Source organism: Symphalangus syndactylus, chromosome 17, assembly GCF_028878055.3.
Source record: "Symphalangus syndactylus isolate Jambi chromosome 17, NHGRI_mSymSyn1-v2.1_pri, whole genome shotgun sequence".
NCBI classification, from domain to species: Eukaryota; Metazoa; Chordata; class Mammalia; order Primates; family Hylobatidae; genus Symphalangus; species Symphalangus syndactylus.
The window spans coordinates 72100802-72122413 of NC_072439.2; the positions used below are offsets into that span (position 1 = coordinate 72100802).

At 44.6% G+C, this 21612-nt stretch overlaps 1 protein-coding gene and 1 pseudogene across 3 annotated transcripts in view; one reads left to right on the forward strand and one right to left on the reverse strand.

Moving 5' to 3' along the window:
* Positions 1 to 21612, reverse strand: part of SLC7A14 (solute carrier family 7 member 14) — a 135863-nt gene that overhangs the window by 17666 nt on the left and 96585 nt on the right. For 2 of the 3 annotated variants that reach the window (XM_063621613.1, XM_063621614.1), the window contains 3 exons: positions 9281 to 9427; positions 6368 to 6576; positions 3351 to 4228 (listed from right to left, as the gene is read on the reverse strand). In XM_063621613.1, the coding sequence (XP_063477683.1) occupies positions 3351 to 4228; positions 6368 to 6576; positions 9281 to 9427 (1234 nt within the window). The remainder of the gene's footprint in view (positions 1 to 3350; positions 4229 to 6367; positions 6577 to 9280; positions 9428 to 21612) is intronic. The other variant, XM_063621616.1, reaches the window with a different exon arrangement.
* On the forward strand, positions 18407 to 21551 carry LOC134733058 (keratin, type II cytoskeletal 8-like; annotated as a pseudogene).

Below are 21612 nucleotides of genomic sequence, written 5' to 3' on the forward strand. Positions count from 1 at the left end.
TTAACTTCTTGGAGATTCAGTTTAGTCATCCATAAAATGGAGAGAGGGAGAAGTGGGAAGGTGGTGGACTACATCCGTATTTCTCCAACTCCAGTTATTTATATACCACATTTTTAGTATATAACCATTCAGGCTATAACCATGGCCTCTGGCCCCACACTCCCTGAGTTCTAATCTTGGCTCTGCTATATTCTAGCTATGTGACCTCAGGCAAATGCCTCAGTTTCCTCATCTGTAAAATAGAGATTGCTGTGAGAATTACATAAATAAAATAAGTAAAGCCTTCAGAATAATGGCCGATATGTGATAAGCGCAATACAAGTGCTCATTATTACTATTCTTATGAATCATACGGTACCTGTACTAGTAGTACTAATGTTTTTTCTTTAATATGACTCACACTTGAAATTTTAAAAAGTCATCTATAGTCTCTTTCCGAGTAATAGTATTTGAGAAATCACCAGATTCATGTGTATGTGTGGTTTTTCTAACCCAAGTGAAAATGTATAATAACTGTACAATATTTTTAAAAGTTCATTCATATGCTCTCTAATACCAGTTGAAAATATTACCAGTGGCCGGGCGCGGTGGCTCACGCTTGTAATCCCAGCACTTTGGGAGGCCGAGGTGGGCGGATCACGAGGTCAGGAGATCGAGACCACGGTGAAACCCCGTCTCTACTAAAAATACAAAACAAAAATTAGCTGGGCGTGGTGGCGGGCGCCTGTAGTCCCAGCTACTCGGAGAGGCTGAGGCAGGAGAATGGCATGAACCGGGGAGGCAGAGCTTGCAGTGAGCCGAGATTGCGCCACTGCACTCCAGCCTGGGCGACAGAGCAAGACTCCGTCTCAAAAAAAAAAAAAAAAAGAAAATATTACCAATGGAATGGGCACCACACTGTGGGTAGCATTGTACTAGACACTGAAGGCCCTTTTCAGCTTCAGTAGTCTATGAATAAATAAGTCTATGTGTATTTGTGTCTGTGTCTTGAATAATTTGACAAACACATGACTGAAATATTTCTACCCACTTCCATCACTTCTATCCAGAGTAGAATCTGCATTGGCTGGCTACATGTTACAGTGGAAAAATGTTTAGAGATAAGAGATTGTATTTTTAAAAAAGTTTTAAAATATTTATTTTTTAAAAAATTTTTTGAAATGGTGTCTCGCTCTGTCTCCCAGGCTGGCATGCAGTGGTGTGATCTCAGCTCACTGCAACCTCCATTTCCTGGGTTCAAGCGATTTTCCTGTGTTATCCTCCCGAGTAGCTGGGATTACAGGCGCTTGCCACCACACCTGGCTAATTTTTGCGTTTTTTGTAGAGATGGGGTTTCGCCATGAAGGCCAGGCTAGTCTCGAACTCCTAAACTCAGGTGATCTGCCCTCCTCGGCCTCCCAAAGCACTGGGATTACAGGCGTGAGCCACCACGCCCAGCGAAGAGATTGTAAATGTGTTATAAAAAATGGTTAAAATCTTGATGAGTCAGTGGGGTCCTCTCACGAAATCCTCCTGAAGTCTAACCAAGGGGACTTAGAATAGTGAAAAATTGGGACAAAATGCTTACAGGAAGCCATAGATCAGCCTTCAGAAGCAAGGAGTCAGGCCTCTGGGGAAGACACATGCCCTTTCCATTGGTTGCTATGTTTTTCCCCACTTCTTTCTATCTATATCTTAACTTATAGGGCCACTTTGCATTCTACCCCCTCCTAGTTTTTTCTGGCAATTCTGACTGGAAGTTTTCCTTTTTCTCCTTTGAAGAGTACTTTATAATAATTTAAGAGGTATTTTTCAGCACATACTGTGGGCACCCTGCTCCAGGCACGGAGGACACACGTTGAACAACTGTATTCCTGACCTCTAGGAGCAGATGCACTGCCACTCATCACTAAGAGTCTCTGTGGGCTGGGCGCAGTGGCTCATGCCTGTAATCCCAGCACTTTGGGAGGCCGAGGCAGGCAGATCACGAGATTGAGAGTTTGAGACCAGCCTGGCCAACATGGTGAAACCCCATCTCTACTAAAAATACAAAAATTAGCGGGGCATGGTGGTGCTCGCCTGTAATACTAGCTACTCGGGAGGCTGAGGCAGGAGAATTGCTTGAACCCGGGAGGCGGAGGTTGCAGTGGGCCATGATCAAGCCACTGCACTCCAGCCTGGGTGACACAGCAAGACTCCATCTCAACAACAACAAAAAAACCAAAACAAACAAACAAACAACAACAACAACAAAAAGAGTCTCTTCGGCCTCTCTCGGGCTAAGTGACTCGTGTGTTTGTCTTGCCTCTCCTTTAGGCAGGGTTTACTCTTCTATTCCCCAGAGCTTCTAAAGATCCTCTTTAGCTAAGAATTTGTTATCGGAGACCCCCAGGGTTACCAAGTTGTTCAGGGGACATACAAATAGTGACTAAGGAACTTTAAAATGAGTCTCACATTACACTTCTCAAGTTCTTACTAGCATCAATCCCCAGCCACCTCATGAACATCAGAGATTGTCCTAGATGATAAGCAAGTACTGCAAATACAATAGAAATGGATCACAAAGTAAAATTAGAAATCTTAGAAAAGGTACAGGACTTCTGGAAGTCCATGAAAGTGAGTTTAGAGAACAATTTGAATTCACACCCAAAATTGTAGACAATTGAGGACCTAACAGCGTCATATTAGTTATTACCAGCAGGAGAGAGAAAATCAGTAAGGATGGTGGCATGATGGGTGCTTCCCAAGTGAATGATTGGAATGTCAATGAATGAAGAAACAACCTTGGGAAATATGAAAAACTTTTGAATATTTTACAAAAGTCAGTATGAAGTGAGAGATGTTAAATGATGCCATGATTTAATTTTGTCAGAAAAATTATGCCAAAAAAATCCACACTTAATTCACACTTTGTTCATTTAAAAATGAGAGAATAATTGCTATTTTAATTTAATTTTGTAAAATCTAAGATAAATAATTTATCATTTTACAATTCTTAATTTCTATGATAAAATTCCAACCAAATGCCCTGACCCCAATTATACTATGCTATTTTTGTCCCCTTAAAAATGTGGATTCACTTTAAGTGGACTTTTTCTGGTATTAATTATCCTGATATAGAAAGAACTTTCAGTAATTCGGTAAAGCGATGGATTAATCAACATCATTTTTCCAGAACCAATGACTAAGAACATTACAGGCAGAAAGGGGACAACTGGTTTATTGACTCTCAGGTGGAACACAAGGGTCCATAGAACCAGCCAGATTTCTCTAGGAACGGAGTTGCCTAGTCCAGCCAGGAGGTAATTTTGGGATAAGCATGCTTAAGACCTTAAAAGGGAATTCTTAAGGCTCCAAAGGAAGTTGCTTACCCACAAAGCACCAGACCGCAAACCGGATCCATGTGATGGTGGAGAGCTTTAGCATGAGATAGATGTTCACCAGCATGGCAAAGGCAGGCACAAAGGGGAGGCAAGGGGCCATGTAGGGCAGCTTCTTGGGGTTCTCTGGCTGCTGCAGGATCACAAACACCAGGGTGCTGATCAGCAGCACCATCAGAACAACCAGAAGGATGGCCCACCAGCTCTGCTCTGAGATGTAGTCAGAACCAAAGATGATGAAGGAGCAGAAGATGAACATGAGGATGAAGAGCAGGAGCACGCAGATGGTCACCGTGTGCCCTGTCGCTGCTGTGGGCCGGTCCATTTTGCCTGGAAGGCCCAGCCGGATTCTCATAGTGTAATAATGAGGCCCAATCAGCTTCTTTAACTTGATGAGATAAATATTTTCGGATTCATCAGCTTCTATGCCTGTGGTCATGTCCACGGTGCCGTAATTGGGGTGGTTGACGTTGTAGGTTGACTTGTCTGATTTCCCTATGAGCATCTCATTGTCTCCCAAGGATGGTAAATTCTTGGCCCCACATGTGTTGGTGGCTGGGCCAGAAAATTCATCCCCTTCACTCACAGGAGAACAAGCTTCCTTCTCACAGTCAGCCAGAATGCCCTCCTTCTTCTTGGTGTGCTCCTCAGACAAGAACTTGACAAAACCATCAATGTCACTCTCAGGTTGGTATCGAAGGAGCAAGACACAGACAGAGACCAAGGTGTAGGCCAGGAGAGTGCCAATAGACATCATCTCTATCAGGTCTCTCAAGCTGACCAACAGCGCGAGGAGCGCTGCCAGGAACCCCGACACGATGCAGGCCACCACTGGCGTCTCTGTGTAGGAGCTGACGTGAGCCAGGAACCTGGAGGGGCCAGGCAAGCAGAGGGTTAATGGTGAGCTACAGTGACCGATTCCAATGCAGCCAACGTAGGGAGCTAGATCTATCAATAGGCTGGTGTGATTAACTCCTCCTGGTCCTGCTCCACCAATTTACTTCTGCATTCACTACTTGAAATCCAGCTGCTATTCCTACCCCAGGATTTGGTATATAATTAAAAGAGGATTCACTTTAAATCTTTGATTTTTTTTTTGGTGAGATGGAGTCTCACTCTGCTCACTCTGTCCCCCAGGCTGGAGTGCAGTGGCGTGATCTCAACTCACTGCAACCTCTGCCTCCTGGGTTCAAGTGATTCCCCTGCCTCAGCCTCCCCAGTAGCTGGGATTACAGGCGTGCACCGCTATGCCTGGCTAATTTTTGTATTTTTAGTAGAGACAGAGTTTCACCATGTTGACCAGGCTGGTCTTGAACTCCTGACCTAATGATTCACCCACCTCAGGCCTCCCAAAGTGTTGGGATTATAGGTGTGAGCCACTGTGCCTGGACTAGTTCTTTGATTTTAAGGCAAACTTCTTTAGTAAAGTTCCTAATCATTATGTACTGGGAAGGGTTGATTGAACCTAGGAGATCTGTCTTTCAGAAACCTCGATTGAAGCCCAGGCTCTGTGTGAATAAGTGATGGTTGGAGGAAGTCATGGACCTGCTTGGGGGTCCTCCTGACCTGTGAACTAGCATCTTAGCATTCCCTTGGAGCTTGTTAGAAATGTATATTCTCAGATTTCACCCAATACCTACTATACCAGAATCATAGTAGGGTGAGGCCTAGCAAACTGCTTTAAAAGACCTCTAGAGGATTCTGATTTATGCCAAAGCTTGAGACACCACCTATAACAAAAGTTCATGGATTTAGTTGGCAAAATAGCACAGTAATTGAGAAACTGTGCTCATAGATACAGCTCATAGATCCAGCTAGTTACTGACTGAAGAAGAGACCAAGAAGAGTGACTGAATGGCACGTGCAGTAGGCTCCCTCTCCCTTCCTCTCTCCTCCTGGTCCCTTATTTTTATGGTTCACACAAGACTGTAAATGTGCTTGAAGCCGCAGTATCTTTCCTCTTAGTTTCTTTGACAGCAGAAAAATCTTTTGGACGTATGAAGTCGCCACACCTCCATCACCCTAGGCCCCTCTTGATTGTTCGGCAACCTAATCACAGCAGTTCTGATCTGGTGATGGCTTCAGAGAGTATGCAGGGGAAATGAGTCAGAAGATGATGACTGCAGGGACAAAGTCCCTGAACCGGCCCCCTCTGCACACCTGAGAGCTCCTTGGCCTCCACGGTTTACTCCTTTCTTTGTGCACTTGAAGAATGCCTTCTCAGCAGGCCCCTCATGCTGGAAACAAAGGGCTGAGGCCACATCCCCTTCGTACCATGGGCAGATGGGCCACTTCATGGCCAATGTAGAGGGCAAGAACTGCCAATATATTGGTGTGGTTAAAAGCCTGGTTTTTGGAGTCAGATGTTCTGGGATCAAATCCTGACCTGCCACTCAGTAGCTGAGGGATTTGTGGCAATTTTGTTTCACCTCTCTGAGTCCTAGTAGACTTCATATGCAAAATAGAGTTATTGTGAGGACCAAATGGGATACTGTGTATACAGCAACCGGGATACACAAATGTTCAATAAATGGCAGCTGGTGTTGCTGGTATTGTTAAGATCTATTCAGAGGGTCTTACCTACTCTTTGTTGATTTTTTTTTTTCAATTTCAGAGGGGCTGTGGAGAGAGGGGCATTTACCAGGCCTCAATGTGAGGAAAGGCCTAAGATGTCCCTAGGATGGTTCTTCCTTCTGGAGGCCACCCAGTACAATAATTTGGCACCCATCATCTTCACAAAGGAGCACGCAATGTCAACTGGAGGGAGGAGGACAGTGCAGGGGCACACATCAGCTTGTGCTGGATTAAGGGACCGCAGAGTTAAACTGAGGGGCTGCTTCAGGGCCTGAGCTCTGTTCACTCAGACTTTTCTTCAGGACACATAACAAGGTCCACAGTCCATGTGAAAGCCACTGACGTCAAAATCACAGTCAGGCTGACAGTGGGTAGACATTCTCCCTGGACAGACGTGGCAGAGCAGGATAAATTTCACGGAGCGTAGCCCTTACCTGAAAAGGAGCCCGTCACCAGCCATGGCATAAATGACCCTTGGCATCGGGAAGAGGGACCCCAGCAAGCTGACTGTCAGTCCTGCAACCGACCCAATGGCCACTACGAATTTTGCAGCATAGAACCCATGAGCCACAAACATCTCCATGAGTGGGGATTCCGTGTCAATGGCGTAATATGGCACCATCAGAGTTAAGATCACGCTCACCTGTTAAAACAAGAGAAGACAGGGCTGGAGGTACAGGGGAAGAATAGCATGGATAGAGGCCCCACGGGAGAGGAAAGAGCCCTGCCCCTGGAGGCAGAGGCTTGCATGGCAGTTTGGATCCAGCACTTGCTGGCATGTGCCTTTAGTGTAGACCAGTCATCTGGCCTCTAGGCCTTACTCAATATTATTTCCCCACATGTGAATTTAGTGGACTGGGCCAGAAACTCTCTATCTCTCTGGTCCTCTGATATCTGAGGAGTAAGTCTGCAGGTATTTCAGCCCCATGAGCAGAGCTATGCTAACGGTTCAGTGGAGAACAGATATTTCCAGAAGGAAGGAGCTGCAGCCAATGCCCTGCAACCGGGGCCTGGCAGGGACCATGAGCACCCTGCCCACGTGGACAAGACTCTCATTTCTCTTCTGCGTTCTGGTCCTACAGGGTCTTATCTGTACTCCCTTTCACTGTGAAACACCAGAGATAAAATCTCCAAAGATAGGTGCTTAAGAGGTCTATAGCCTATTAACTGTTGGGACCCAGATAAGGACTCATATTTCTATTTTCTTTCTCTAGCTTAGTCCTAGGATCCAGGCAGGCCAACAAACAAATGATGGCATCAGGACAGAATCAAGTCGTACTGACTATATGGCTGTCAGACAACTATGGCTTTGCTTAATCAGGAATCATTTACTGTGTGTGCTTTAAGGGTCCACCCCCAGGGAAGAGGGAGATACGAGGGAGGAGCAGAAGAGGAAATAGAGAGCAGAATGTCTTTGCTATTCTCTCTACCCTACCACCCCTCCCTGAACACTCTGCCAATGGGGAGAAATTGGGGTATGGACAGGACAAAGCCACTGGCATGCGTGTGCATCGAGGAGGCGATAAGCAGTTAACTGGGGGCTCCCAGGACCTACTCCCCTCACATATTATTGATCTGCCTAACACCCCTGCCTTCAGAATTGGCCATAGGCAATGGAGCCACCAGTCATATGGCTAGATATGGGGGGCCCCCCAGGCCTATGAAGGCAAAATTGACATCAAGAAGGAATTCAAAGCCTGAAGGAAAGAGGGTGGTCGCATGTAGACCATTTCTTTGCCTATTCCTCTGCAGCCAAGATCCTCCAGCGGAGCCAAGGACCACCAGGGAGGACAGGATGTCCTAGCACAGCCAGCAACCTCGTTCTTCTCATGGTGGTGGAGGGGCTGCTTGCTGACCAGTGCAAGACCAAACAGCTCCTAGGGCATGTTTAAGGCCTGTGCAGTATGAAAGAGAATGTTTCCCAGTAACATAACCACTTGCAATATCCCCTTTGGGGATGGGGCAGGGTGGGCTGAAGGAGAGTGGGATTGAGCCTCCTCCAGCCTCAGGGAGTCTCCTGAGTTAGATCAGGATGGGTAAAAAGTTGGTGGATGCATAGAAGTACTCTGGTCTATAAAGTGCTATTCTAAGGAAGGCACTGAGATGATTGACTTTATTGTATGTGTTGTAAGGGCCCACTCCTGGAGGAAGGGCAAGAATGAAGGAGGAGTAGAAGGGGAAATGCAGAGTGTCCTTGCTGCTCCTTCTGCCCTGCAACCCCTCCCTCAACATTCTGCCCACAGGGATAATCAGGGTATGGACAGGATGAAGCCCCTTTCATGTGTATGCATAGCGGGAGGCGATAATTGAGGCACTCATGAAACCTCTGGGTAGGCAGCTGAATGTCTGTAAATGACCCCCAAGTTTGCTCTGTGTTTTTCTCTGGCTTCTAGAACAATCCTGTTTTGCAGCTTGCCTTAATGATCAATTGGTCTGGCTTCCTTAGCTAGTTGCTAAAGATGTCTTTTTTGGGAAAGAGAAACAGCAGGGCTGATCAGCGGCAGCACTCCCTGCTGCCAGCTCTTTTCCTGATTGTGGTGACCCAAGTGAGTGCGCCCCTCAGGACCTGAGAATGTTTGTGGAACCACACACTTCCTGGCCTGTGAGCCGATTTTCTCCATTGCCAGGGGCAGAAGCGGATGTTGGATGCAGCTGGGCTATTTCTGTGATAGAAATTCTGGGATGGGAGCTGCAAGAGCAAGCATCAAAGCATGAGGAGTATCTCAGGGGCATGATCCTGAGGAAGACAAGGCTGAAGTCTTTATTCTGGGGCTCCCCTAGGTAGGGAAACCTGAAGGTGGACTTAAGCTGGTGTAACAAGAGGGAGCAACAGCCAAAAGAAATGGCACTTTCCTCCCCAGATTTAAGGGAAAGAGAGTTTGTAGAGGACAATGTATTCTCTCTCCCTGCTGTGCAGGGAGCCTCGCCTCTTTGCTGCTGGGAAGCTCCCAGAAGACAGAAGAGCATTGAGGAAAGTGCACAGAGGCCCACAATGCCTTTGCTTGCACACCCACCCGTTACTGCCAGCCTATGACCTGAGCTCCTTGGACGGCAGCCCATTCCCTGCACACCAGCCTCTGGGGCAGCAGCAGACACCGAGAGCTTGTGAGGATGGAGGGGTGGGAGTGAAGGCCAAGGCTGAAGTGAAGGCCTGGGCTTCTCCTCTTCTTCAGTTTGGAGTCCTAATTTTTTTCTTGTCATGGGGAGTGGGGAATGGGGCTACAGGGGACAAAAGACAGGCACATAGATGCCAAGAAGACATAGGAAAGGACTCCTTCCTGACAGAGAAGGGAGCTCAGTGCCAGGGCCACATCGTGAGGAGGGTCCCGCAAGCATCTGGTACTTACAGACACATATGCTGTCAGGCAGATGACCAGGGAGGCGGTGATAGCATAAGGGATGGACGTGTTGGGATTCTTGGCTTCCTCTCCAGTGGTGGCAATGATGTCAAACCCAATGAAAGCGTAGAAGCATGTTGCTGCTCCTTGCAGCACCTGTGTGGACGACGGCATTTGTCAGACTCAGAAGGTCAGGGCAGCATCAGGGCCTTAAATGTGGAACCTGCAATTGCCCTATGCCCTGCAGACATGACTGAGTGGCTGAGGGAGTAACATGGTGGAACTCATGCTAAACACGCAAGTTCTGATCTCCTCTACTTTCTAGCTGTGTGGCTGTGGGCAATTCTCTTATGATGTGTAAATAGAGATAAGAAGAATTGGCCGGGTGTGATGGCTCATGCCTGTAATACCAGCACTATGAGAAGCCGAGGCGGGTGGATCACGAGGTCGAGAGTTCAAGACCAGCCTGGCCAACATGGTGAAACCCCGTCTCTACTAAAAATACAAAAATTAGCCAGGCATGGTGACACGTGCCCGTAATCCCAGCTATTCAGGAGGCTGAGGCAGGAGAATTGCTTGAACCCGGGAGGCAGAGGTTGCAGTGAGCCGAGATCACGCCATTGCACTCCAGCCTCAGCGACAGAGGGAGACTCCATCTCAAAAAAAAAAAAAAAGTGCTTCCGGTTCTTAGTGTAGGGGATTCAGATACTTCTGCGTAAGGAAGAATGATCCTACCTAAATTACTGTTAGTACCCCCTGCAGATCAGCTCTATGGTAACTTCCAGATCTGAAATGATATAAAAGATTTTCAGATCTTCAGATATTCTATTGTCTTCATTGGGAAGACAGGGTAAAGACAGTTTGTTTGTTGCTCCTTTGGGGCTTGAATGACCTAGTTGGGCACGAGGCAGGAGGTCAGAGTAAAGCTGGGGGATGGTATCCAGTTACATATGCTGGCAGTCTGTCAGGATTTTGTGATGTACCTTACGGGTTCCAGTAAGGTATATAAGCCATTTTAAGGTATATAAGCCATCTGGAGTCCACATGGCTCCAGGGGTGTTTGGGAATGTATTATATATGTCAAAATGTCAGTGAAAACCTTCCATTGAAGAGTAACTACTTTCTTTGAAAGAACCTATTGAAGTTTAAATGAGGGTCCCCCACCTTGGTATTTTCGTTGTTAGCTTTAAGTAAAAAAGTGCCTCTTTGAATGTTTAGGGATGTCCTTTTAGAAGGTGAGAGATATTTTTGGACCTGTGTGTACGGGATGAGGAAAAAAAAGCAAGCCCTAGCCAGTGGTCCAGGAGGTGAGACCCATTGCAGACTGGACCATTTTATTTTTCTTTTCTCCACATTCAGTTTATAAATGATGGAAATCAAAATGTGTGCCAAGCTGACACTTGTCCAAAATTTTCACTCTTACTTTCCTCACTGACTTCTCAATAAGACAAAATATGAAATACTAGAACCTGTAAGGTACATCACAAAATCAAAGATCTTCTCAAACCTTCAGAAGCAAACTTTGCTCATCTGTAAAATGAGCTGGTGTTTCCTACAGTTTCTCTCAGCTAGGATTCTAATGTCCGGGGTTCTTATCCTGGAGGCCATGGAATTCAGGGCATCTAGAAATTTTGCTGGGAAAGAATTACATATGTTTTTTCACTACCTTCTAGTTGAATTAGCATTTCTTTCAGTTATGAATGTAGGTGACCAACTAACAATACCTGTGCCTGTGTCACCAATAGCAATCAGATATTTTCATTTCATATAAGAGTTGTTGCAGAGATATTGAAATATCACTTATGCTTATTACTACTTTCAAATTATGATAGTTATTATACATAGAGGTTAACATATAAATCCCTAATAGAGAAGCACACTGTTACTAGATTACAATATAAAAATAAAATAAAATTAAAAATACTTAATACTACATTTCAATATAATTGATTTCCTTTGAATTCCTATGTAATTAGGCTATTCATTTAAAATCACAATTCTCATAAGGAATCCACAGGCTTCATCAGACATCCAGGTGGTCCATGGCACAAGAAAATTTAAAAACTCGTGGTCTATTTTAATAAGTCAGGTAGAAGGAACTTCTCAAACACAAGCAGTTCCATCTCTAGATGGCTACTTTCCAGAAGAGAAGAGAGCTCCTGCTTTCCCTACAGCAAAGTTTTTCATACAAGGGTGTGGAAAATGTCTTTGGCCTCCAGACAAGGAGAGAAAATAGATCTCACCTCATCATACATGGAGGTTCACAGGCTTGGAAATGTGCTTGTTTTCACTTATCTAGAAAATATTACTGGTCTTCAAGGATGAACGGATGCTAGACTGCAGGCTCACTAAGTAGTCCTGATCAAGAAAAGTCTCACTTTAAGATAGTTCCTTCATTTTTGACAAAGGTGCCAAGAACATTCACTGGGGAAAAGACAGTCTCTTCAGTAGATAGTGCTGAGAAAACTGGATATCCATATGCAGAAGAATGAAACTAGACCTTTATCTCTCATCATCTACAGAAATCAAATCAAAATAGATTGAAGACTTAAATCTAAGATCTCAAACTATGAAACTACCACAAGAAGACATTGGGGGAAAATCTTCAGGACATTGGTCTGGGCAAAAGTTTCTTGAGCAATACCCCACAAGCACAGGCAACCCAATAAAAACAGAGTTATTCTACACGTTCAAGTCCTTTGTGGAAATAAGTGGGGTTATAAATAAATCAATATGTTGGCTATCTCTATGTCTTAGGGAACTAATTCACCTTTTTGTACTTTGTTTTCATCCAACGTTTTCAACCGCAATCATAGGCTATAAGACTACCCCTAGGGGATGTTTGGAAAGATGTTTGGAAAATCTCCAGGACATTGGTCTGGGCAAACATTTCTTGAGCAATACCCTACAAGCACAGGCAACCAAAGCAAAAATGGACAAATGGAATCACATCAAGTTAAAAAGCTTCTGCACAGCCAAGGATACAATCAACAAAGTGAAGAGACAACCCACAGAATAGGAGAAAATATCTGTAAACTACCCATCTGACAAGGGATTAATAACCAGAATATATAAGGAGCTCAAACAACTCTATAGGAAAAAATCTAATAATCTGATAAAAAAATGGGCAAAAGATTTGAATAGACATTTCTCAAAAGAAGACATACAGATGGCAAACAGGCATTGATAATCAGGTAAATGAAAATCACAACTATAATCAGATATTATCTCACCTCACTTAAAATGGTTTATATCCAAAAGACAGGCAATGATAAATGCTGGCAAGGATGTGGAGAAAAGGGAACACTTGTACACTGTTTTTGGGAATGTAAATTAGTACAGGCACTATGGAGAAAAGTTTAGAGGTTTCTCAAAAAACTAAAAATTGGGCTACCATATGATCCAGCAATCCCACTGCTGGGTATATACCCAAAAGAAAGGAAATCAGCATATTGAAGAGGTATCTGCATTCCTATGTTTGTTGCAACACTGTTTACAATAGCTAAGATTTGGAAGCAACTTAAGTGTCCATCAACATATGAATGGATAAAGAAAATGTGGGACATATACACAATTGAGTACTATGCAGCCATAAAAAAGAATGAGATCTGGTCATTTCCAACAGCATGGATGGAACTGAAGATCATTATGTTAAGCAAAATAAGCCAGGCATGGAAAGACAAACATTGCACATTCTCACTTATTTGTGGGATCTAAAAATAAAAACAATTGAACTCATGGACATAGAGAATAGAAGGATGGTTACCAGAGGCTGGGAAGGATAGTTGGGGGCTGGAGGGGGGGAGGTGGGGATGGTTAATGGGTACAAAAAAGTAGAAAGAATGAGTAAGACCTACTATTAGATAACACAACAGGGTGACTATAGTCAATAATAATTGTACATTTTAAAATAACTTAAAGAGTGTAATTGGATTGGTTGTAACTCAAAGGATAAATGCTTGAGGAGATGGACACCCCATTCTCCACGATGTGCTTATTTCACATTGCATGCCTGTATCAAAATATCTCATGTACCCCATAAATATATACATCTACTAAGTATCCACAAAACAAACCCAGAAAAACAGGTCCTGCTTTCTCTTCCTTTAACATTTATTCTTCTCTTCTACACGCACAGACACATATATGTACACACATAAACATGCATACACACAAATACATATAAGCACAGATAAACACACATACATACACATGAAAACACATATACATACATATACATGCATACATACCCTCCTCTTGTAAATCATTTAGTGACTTGGCACAACCACCATATAAATTTGGGCAAAGCAATCTTAGAAAAAGGTGAGAGGTTTGTGAACCATGCCATGTAAGGAAGAACTGGGGACCTGGGGATGTTTAACTTGAAGAGCAGAAGACTCAGTGGAAGATGAAGAGGACACCTTTAAATATGTGCAGTACCGGCAGTTGGAGTCAATGTGATGTCCACTGTAGGCTTCAGAGGAAATCCTAGGGCCGTGCACATGGGCATGATTGACTTTGCTTAGGAGCATAGACTTTGTAGACTGTCAGGCTGATTCTGCCACATATTAGCTTGGTGACCTAGAACAAGTTCTTAACCTCTTGGAGCCTAAGTTTCATTCTTACTTAAATGGAGATAATAATAGCACTTAGCTCATAGTGTTGTTACAAGGATAAAATGAGATAATATAGTAAACTGCAGTCCTATAATACAGTAGGTGCTCAATAAATATTAGCTCTTACCACCAGTGTTATTATTATAATTCTGTTTTTCTAGAGCAGTTGACACCCAAGGGCACAAACTCCTCCTCCTTCTCTCCTCCTTCTACTCCCCTACCTTCTTCGTTTTAGAACTTGACTTGTGTATGCTAAGTGCTACCATGTGCCAGGCACTGTGCTTAGTGATGGGGATATAGTTATGAGCAAAAAGTGCCTAGCTTGATTTTACAGAGATTGAGTCTAGAGGATACTGTAAGATCCCAAATGCAATCTCGATTATGGTAACAAACTCAACAAGATTAATACGCATCTATATTATTCATAAAACAAATGTTACTTTCCTCTAAATGATAGAGAGAAGGGATGGCAATTACTGATAATGATTAGCTATCAGAAAGTTAACTATGATCAAGTAGGGAAAAGAGGAAGTAAACTTGCAAAGAGGATGTCTCTTAGCCTGCATTTGCATATGTAGGACTACAAAGCAAGTATAGTTGGAGAAAGACTGGACAGATCAAAGGCAGGACAGGTGGAGGTTCTACCACATTAGGCAGTCAAGATCATTTATTATTAACACAGACGATTCAAACAAAATTTCAATGAGGGACTACAGGCAGGTCTGGGGAGTATTTAGGCGGGGTTAAGGGAGCTGTCTAGGGATGTTGAGGCATCAGAGACTTAGCAACACTGAGAAGCTCTCATCCTGAGGCCTAAGTGTAGGGGGTGGAATGGTGTCCTGGAGTCTGGTGGGAACTGGAGGTATGGGGCAGAGATTCCTAGAAGGAGCTGCCTTGTGGAGGCACAGCCAGTGTGGTGCCAAGGTTGGGAGGCAGCGAGGAAGAAATACTCTGGCCTTGCTTTCTTCTCGCCTTCTGACCTGATAGTATTTCCCATTGGCTAAATTCAACAGGAAGCAACCTGGAGCAAAGAACAGGGCATGAAGGGTGGAGAACAGGTCTGGGGAGCGGAGGCAAATGGAGAAGAAAGACCAGCACACCTACCAGGGTCAAACCGAACTTGGTCTAACAAGACATAGATGAAATAAACAGATTATTAAAGAGAAGATAATAAAATTAGCAAAAAGGGTCATCTTTTTACTTGAGTTAGTTTGAATGAGCTTTTCTTCCTTGCAAGCAAATGGTCCCTGATTGGTAAACACAATGACCCATGAAATGAAACTGTATATGGGTGTCTCTACCCAAAGAACCACTGAAACTGTTTTCCACGTCACTCTATCCAGATCTCAGATCTGACCACTGGTGTTTATAATTAGGATAGACTTCCATGCATAAAAGCACATGTGCGGTACCTAGGGGTGAGCATCTGTGAATAAAATTGGTGGGTGAAATGTGTGTATGTGTGTTCGTGTGCAAGTGTATGTGTATTTCTGGGTTTATTGGTACGTTATCCTAACTCTTTGCTTTAAAGTTTTGCAAAATTAAAAAATAGTATTGAAAAAAATTAGCTAGGTGTGGTTGTGTGCACCTGTAGTTCCAGTTACTTGGGAGGCTGAGGTGGGAAGATTACTTGAGCCTGGGAGGTTGAGACTGCAGTGAGCTGTGATCGCACCACTGCACTCCAGCCTGGGTGATAGAGTGAGACTCTGCCTCAAAAAAAAGTACTGACCTTTGTGTTTGATGATATAGCTGAGATTGTTGTTCAAAGTCAACCTGGTGTAAAAACTCAGGCAGCTGATCCAGAACAGAGTTCATCCCTCTAGAATGGCGTTGTGGGAAAGCAGCACGTGCCTTAGTTGCTGGAGAGCTTCTGCTTAGTTAGTTGTCAAAAGCAATGTCATTAGTGGCCTGCTACTCAGTGTGTGAGGTCCCTAAAAACTGGCCCCCTGCGTCTTGCTGATATTTGAGAGGCATTCAGATGAGGCAGCCTTTACACATTCTGCCTCAACCAGTCTGCCGGATTCCTGGGAGATAATTAGGCGCCTTTATATTATTCACTCTCTAGGCAACAGAATTCCAACTTTTCACAGCATTTTCTACCACCCTCATGACCCAGCTCTATTAGCAGCCCGTCCCCAGTGACAGTGGAATGCGCTAATAGGTTCCCACAAATGGATTCAGATGTGGAGAACATGAAAAACAACTTTTCCTTTGTTTGGAGGCTGTCAGGATTCCCCATAAATGATTGCTATGGACCATTTTCCTGGGAGCTATTTGTGCTGGTAGAGTGTCTTATTTGCTTAAAGAAAAACCATAAGATAGTATCAAGAACAAATAACATGAAGGGAGCACACATCCAACAATGTTCAAGGGCTGAGGAATTGCAGATGGAAGCAGGGGTTCAGCTGAAGGCCAGAGTTACTTGATATAGGGAAAAATGTTTGTTGTTCTTAAACTGTTCAAGACCAAAGAAGCATTTGACCCAGAACCTGTAAGTGAGTAAACTATTCCTTAAGCTATTTTCTTTGGAAGGAAGTGTTTGGAGCAGGCGAAAGAGTAGGTTTATGAGGGGTCCATGGTTAGAGGATGGATTGTTCATTAACTCTTTCAAAGTCCTTGAGAATTGTGTGGAAAGTCATGTCATGCTGTTCTTATAAATCATCTCCTATACAATGGTTTCCTCCATTCCATCCTACCTAAAGCAATTGAAGAATAAAGTGGGTTGGACCTCTGTACTAGTCCCCTAGTCAGGGGTAGAGGTAAGGGTTTTGCTAAGGAGTGAAGAAGTTCATGTATCTGTTGACAAGGCAACACACTTTTGTAGACAATTGTTAGGTAACAGAGCGAGGAATGTGTGTATTACCTTGGTGTATGACATGCTCATGAGGCAGTGTCAGACCTTGAAAAATAGGGTCTGAATTCAAAATGACTTTGCTGGACTTTGGAAAAGTGACCTGAAACCAAAGTTGAGAAACAACAGGTCCAGGCCCATTCACTGGGAAGGAAATGTACTACATAAAAATCCAAGGCCAGGCAGAGTGCAGAGAGGATGAATCAGCAACATCTTCACACTGGGCTGTCCTTTGTTCTCAGATGATACTTTTAGGCACATTCACTAGGACATATATCATCCCCAAGTTTCCTTTAGGGATAATGGAATTGCAGCAAAACATTCACTTTCCCAGCCAAGCTTTTTTCTTGGCCAATGACAAATCTACTTAAGGCAGTAGGCTTGGATTGGAATGAGGACAGTGAACGGAAGTGCAAAAAAAACGATAACCAGTTCCATGGCCCCAAACCCAGGTGGCAGTGGGGTAAATAAGTACTTTGGCCCGTCCAGGACTGGGATCGAATTTCAGCTCTATTACTTAGCATCTAGATCTGTGTCTTTAACTTTTCTAAGCTTGAGCTATTTGCATGTAAAAGTGGAGATCTCTGTACTTATTTTGCAGGGCTGCCATGAAAATTAAATTAAAAGTGTACATGAAAGAGTTTGTCACAAAGAAAATGTTCAATGTTAGGAAAAGCATCCTTCATTTCTTTCTTATGCTTGACTTCTGATCTTCTCTTAGGAAAGTTAGTGAGAACCCAGGATGTGTAAGTGGGGAACCCCAAGGCTGGCATGATTAGCTCCTTCCTTGATGAGGCAGGCTCCTGACTGAGGAAGGATGTGGAGCCCCTGAGAAGGAAAGGGAGACCCCCAAAGAGAATAAAGGCCTCAGAACAAAACACAAGGCTAAAGGCAATGCTAAAATGTGCCTCCATCTTCTTCAGGATGGGTAAAGAACATTTACACAGAGGATATTAACTCTTTCCAGTCTTTAAGGGGGGCCTAAACTAGAGTGGGTGCCGTTTGGGTGAGCTAATAGGAGGATTTTGAAAATTAAATATCAATCAAGTAATTAAGAAGAGTTTTAGAACTGCATTGACAGGACGTCTTCATAAACAATGCATACGCAGCCTAGGTCAGTTGAACTATTTTCTATCTCTTAATGTTCCTCCAAGATTCTATGACTTCATGAAAGTTTAAAGGAAATATAACATGTCAGATTTATTACCTTACTGCTTACTAAAGAAAACTCAGAGAGAATGATCATGATACACAAGGTACTGCATTTGTAGAAAGGGCTTTGGAGTCACACAGATCTGGGCAGAAACCCCAGCCCTGGAGCTGACTAGCTAAGTGAGGTCAGGTCAGTTTCGCAGCCTCAATGAGGATTCTCCACTTTTAAGCTAGGGATAACAGCACCGCTCAAAAGTTTTGTTTTAAGAGTGAGATACTATTCATGGAATACGATGTCAGGAACTTAACAGGTGGTCAATAAAAACTAGTTCCTTCCTCGTGTAGTTTTAACTATTGACAACCATAACAAGCTGCACATAAAAACATCCAAGATTTTGCTGTTTTTTTGCAAACATGTGGTGCAATTGGTTTTGCCACATAATAGATGAGAAAAACTGAAAGCACAGAAGTTAATTGATGGCCAAAGTCTTACAGTAAGTCCATGACCCAATAATTTCTTATATTAAGAAAATGGTGAGGACATTTTCCTGCTACAATGAAAATGCAATTGAGGACCAAGAAGCAGCTTCTCAGCTCCTTCTGGAATCTCCGCCTGGTTCAGCCTGCCTGCTTGTGCTCCTGCCTCCACCATGTCCATCAGTGTGACCCAGAAGTCCTACAAGGTGTCCACCTCTGGCCCCCAGGCCTTTAGCAGCCACTTCTACATGAGTGGGCCTGGTGCCCACATCAGCTCCTCAAGCCTCTCCCGAGTGAGCAGCAGCAGCTTCCGGAGTGGCCTGGGCGGAGGCTATGGTGGGGCCAGCGGCATAGGAGGCATCACCGCTGTCACGTTCAACCAGAGCCTGCTGAGCCCTGTTAACCTGGAGGTGGATCCCAATATCCAGGCCATGCACACCCAGGAGAAGGAGCAGATCAAGACCCTCAACACAAGTTTGCCTCCATCATCGACAAGGCATGGTTCCTGCAGCAGCAGAACAAGATGCTGGAGACCAAGTGGAGCCTCCTGCGGCAGCAGAAGATGGCTCGGATCAACATGTTTGAGAGCTACATGAACAACCTTAGGTGGCAGCTGGAGGTTCTGGGCCAGGAGAAGCTGAGCTGGAGGCGGAGCTTGGCAACATGCAGGGGCTGGTGGAGGCCTTCAAGAAAAGTATGAGGATGGGATCAATAAGCGTACAGAAATGGAGAATGAATTTGTCCTCATCAAGAAGGACGTGGATGAAGCTTACATGAACAAGGTAGAGCTGGAGTCTTGCCTGGAAGGGCTGACTGAGGAGATCAACTTCCTCAGGCAGCTGGATGAAGAGGAGATCCAGGAGCTGCAGTCCCAGATCTTGGGCACGTCTGCGGTGCTGTCCATGGACAACAGCCACTCCCTGGACATGGACAGCATCATCGCTGAGGTCAAGGCGCAGTACGAGGAGATCGCTAACCGCAGCTGGGCTGAGGCTGAGAGCATGTACCAGATCAAGTATGTGGAGATGCAGACGCTGGCTGGGAAGCACCAGGATGACCTGCAGCGCACGAAGACTGAGATCTCCGAGATGAACATCAGCGGCTCCAGGCTGAGATTGAGTGCCTCAAAGGCCAGAGGGCTTCCCTGGAGGCCCCCATAGCAGATGCCGAGCAGCGTGGGGAGCTGGCCATTAAGGATGCCAACGCCAAGCTGTCCGAGCTACAGGCCACCCTGCAGAGGGCCAAGCAGGACATGGCGCGGCAGCTGCGTGAGTACCAGGACCTGATGAATGTCAAGCTGGCCCTGGACATGGAGATCGCCACCTACAGGAAGCTGCGGGAGGGGGAGGAGGGCCCGGCTGGAGTCTGGGATGCAGAACATGAGTATCCATATGAAGACCACCTGCGGCTTTGCAGGTGGTCTGAGCTGGGCCCATGGGGGCCTCACAAGCCCTGGCCTCTGCTATGGGCTAGGCTCCAGCTCCTTCAGCCGCACCAGCTCCACCAGGGCCATGGTTGTGCAGAAGATTGAGACCCGCGATGGGGAGCTGGTGTCCGAGTCCTCTGACGTCCTGCCCAGGTGAAGAGCTGCGGCAGCCCATCCCAGCCTGCCTCTACTGTGGCTCTCCCAGAGCCCGGGAGGGAGGCTGCTGTGCAGGGGAGCACAGGGAACAGGAGACCCACCTGAGGCTCAGCCCTAGCTCTCAGCCCACCCGCGGGGGGAGTTTACTGCTTGGGGAACCCCCTTGCCTCCAGCTACAAAACAATTCAATTGCTTTATTTTGTCGAAAAAAAAAAAAGAAAAAAGAAAAAAGAAAATGCTACTGAGTTCCAGGAAAACATTCCTTCTTTTCACTCTTGTAATTTGTTGTTTCTCTTATATGATAGGAAAGGAACAGTTTGTATCATAAGATAATATAGATCTGGGGATCCAGAATGGGGCCAACAGTATTTCTTTGTCTCTTCTTTTGGGTTTAAGCAGTTTCAGTATTTATTCATTTCAAAGAGGAGGGATGAACTTTGTAGTTCTGTGGAATTCTTACAGATAAGGAGGAGACTAGGAATCTTGGCTTAAATTGCTTCCTTGCTTATTTCTCTGCATTGAACGGCATGGCATGGTTCAGAATAAACAGAAGTGATTTTGAGTGTTCTCCAAGAAACATTTCTGATCCCTGGACATGTTGGAGAAAAACCAGTCTAAGCAAAAGCTACAAAAGCAAAGTGGGTGGAATCCTGGACTTGCTTTCTGTCATCAGTTCTAGGCAGACTTGCCTCTCTTGACCTTAGGTTGTTCATCTGTTAAGTGAACGGATAGGACCAGGTAACCTCTAAGGTCCCTGACGGCTCAAAATTCTCTGATTTATGTTCTACCATGAAAAAAAAGGTGGGCTAGTGAATTTCACCAATAAATCCACAACATAAGTATTTTTAGTCATCCTAGAAAAAGAAACCAGGTGCAACTTACAGCCACTTGTCAGTATAAAGAATTTGCCACTCTGACCTTCCTATTTTTCTCTAGCATAAACCACACTAGCCAGATCATGGAATGAGATCTGAAAACATCCTTTTGGTCCAGCCCACGCTTTTGCTAACCCCTAGACCACACCAGGTAAACCCGCCTGTCATGAACTATGCCTTTGGAATGGAGTTTATAGCACAGCCCTGCATTAGGCCAGCTCAGCTGTCCTCTGACCTCAGTGGGACTCTCCTCCTAGAGTCAAATGCTGACATTGGAATTAAAAACTGTTATTTTCCTAGTTTCATACCCAGGCAAAACTCATCCCTTCCCTACTGTCCCCTTTCCCTGGCCTCCTTTATTGCCTTGTGTATTTATGTTCTTCTTGATCTCTCTTAGTAGATAGTAGAGATAATTCTATAGAACTGAGCTGTTCTTGCACAGACTTTGCAGTCAGGCAGTCCTGGCTGACTGGGTTCTGCCACTTACATTGTGTGTTTAACAGTAAGTCATTTGAACTCTCTGAATGGGAGTTTTTTTCATCTTTAAGAGCAGAATGTAAATACCTTCCTCACAAGATTATCAGGATGATTAAATGAGATGGTACATGCAAAGCCACTTAGCACAATTTTAGGCAATTGCAGGTTGCCAAAACATTGAATCTATTATTGTTATTTGTATAAAATAGGATCTTAACAAATGCCTGTGGGGGAAAAACAACAACACAAAAGAAACACTTCTTCAGGATATTCCAACTAAATTCAGATCAAAAGGTGATAAAGAGGGTGCT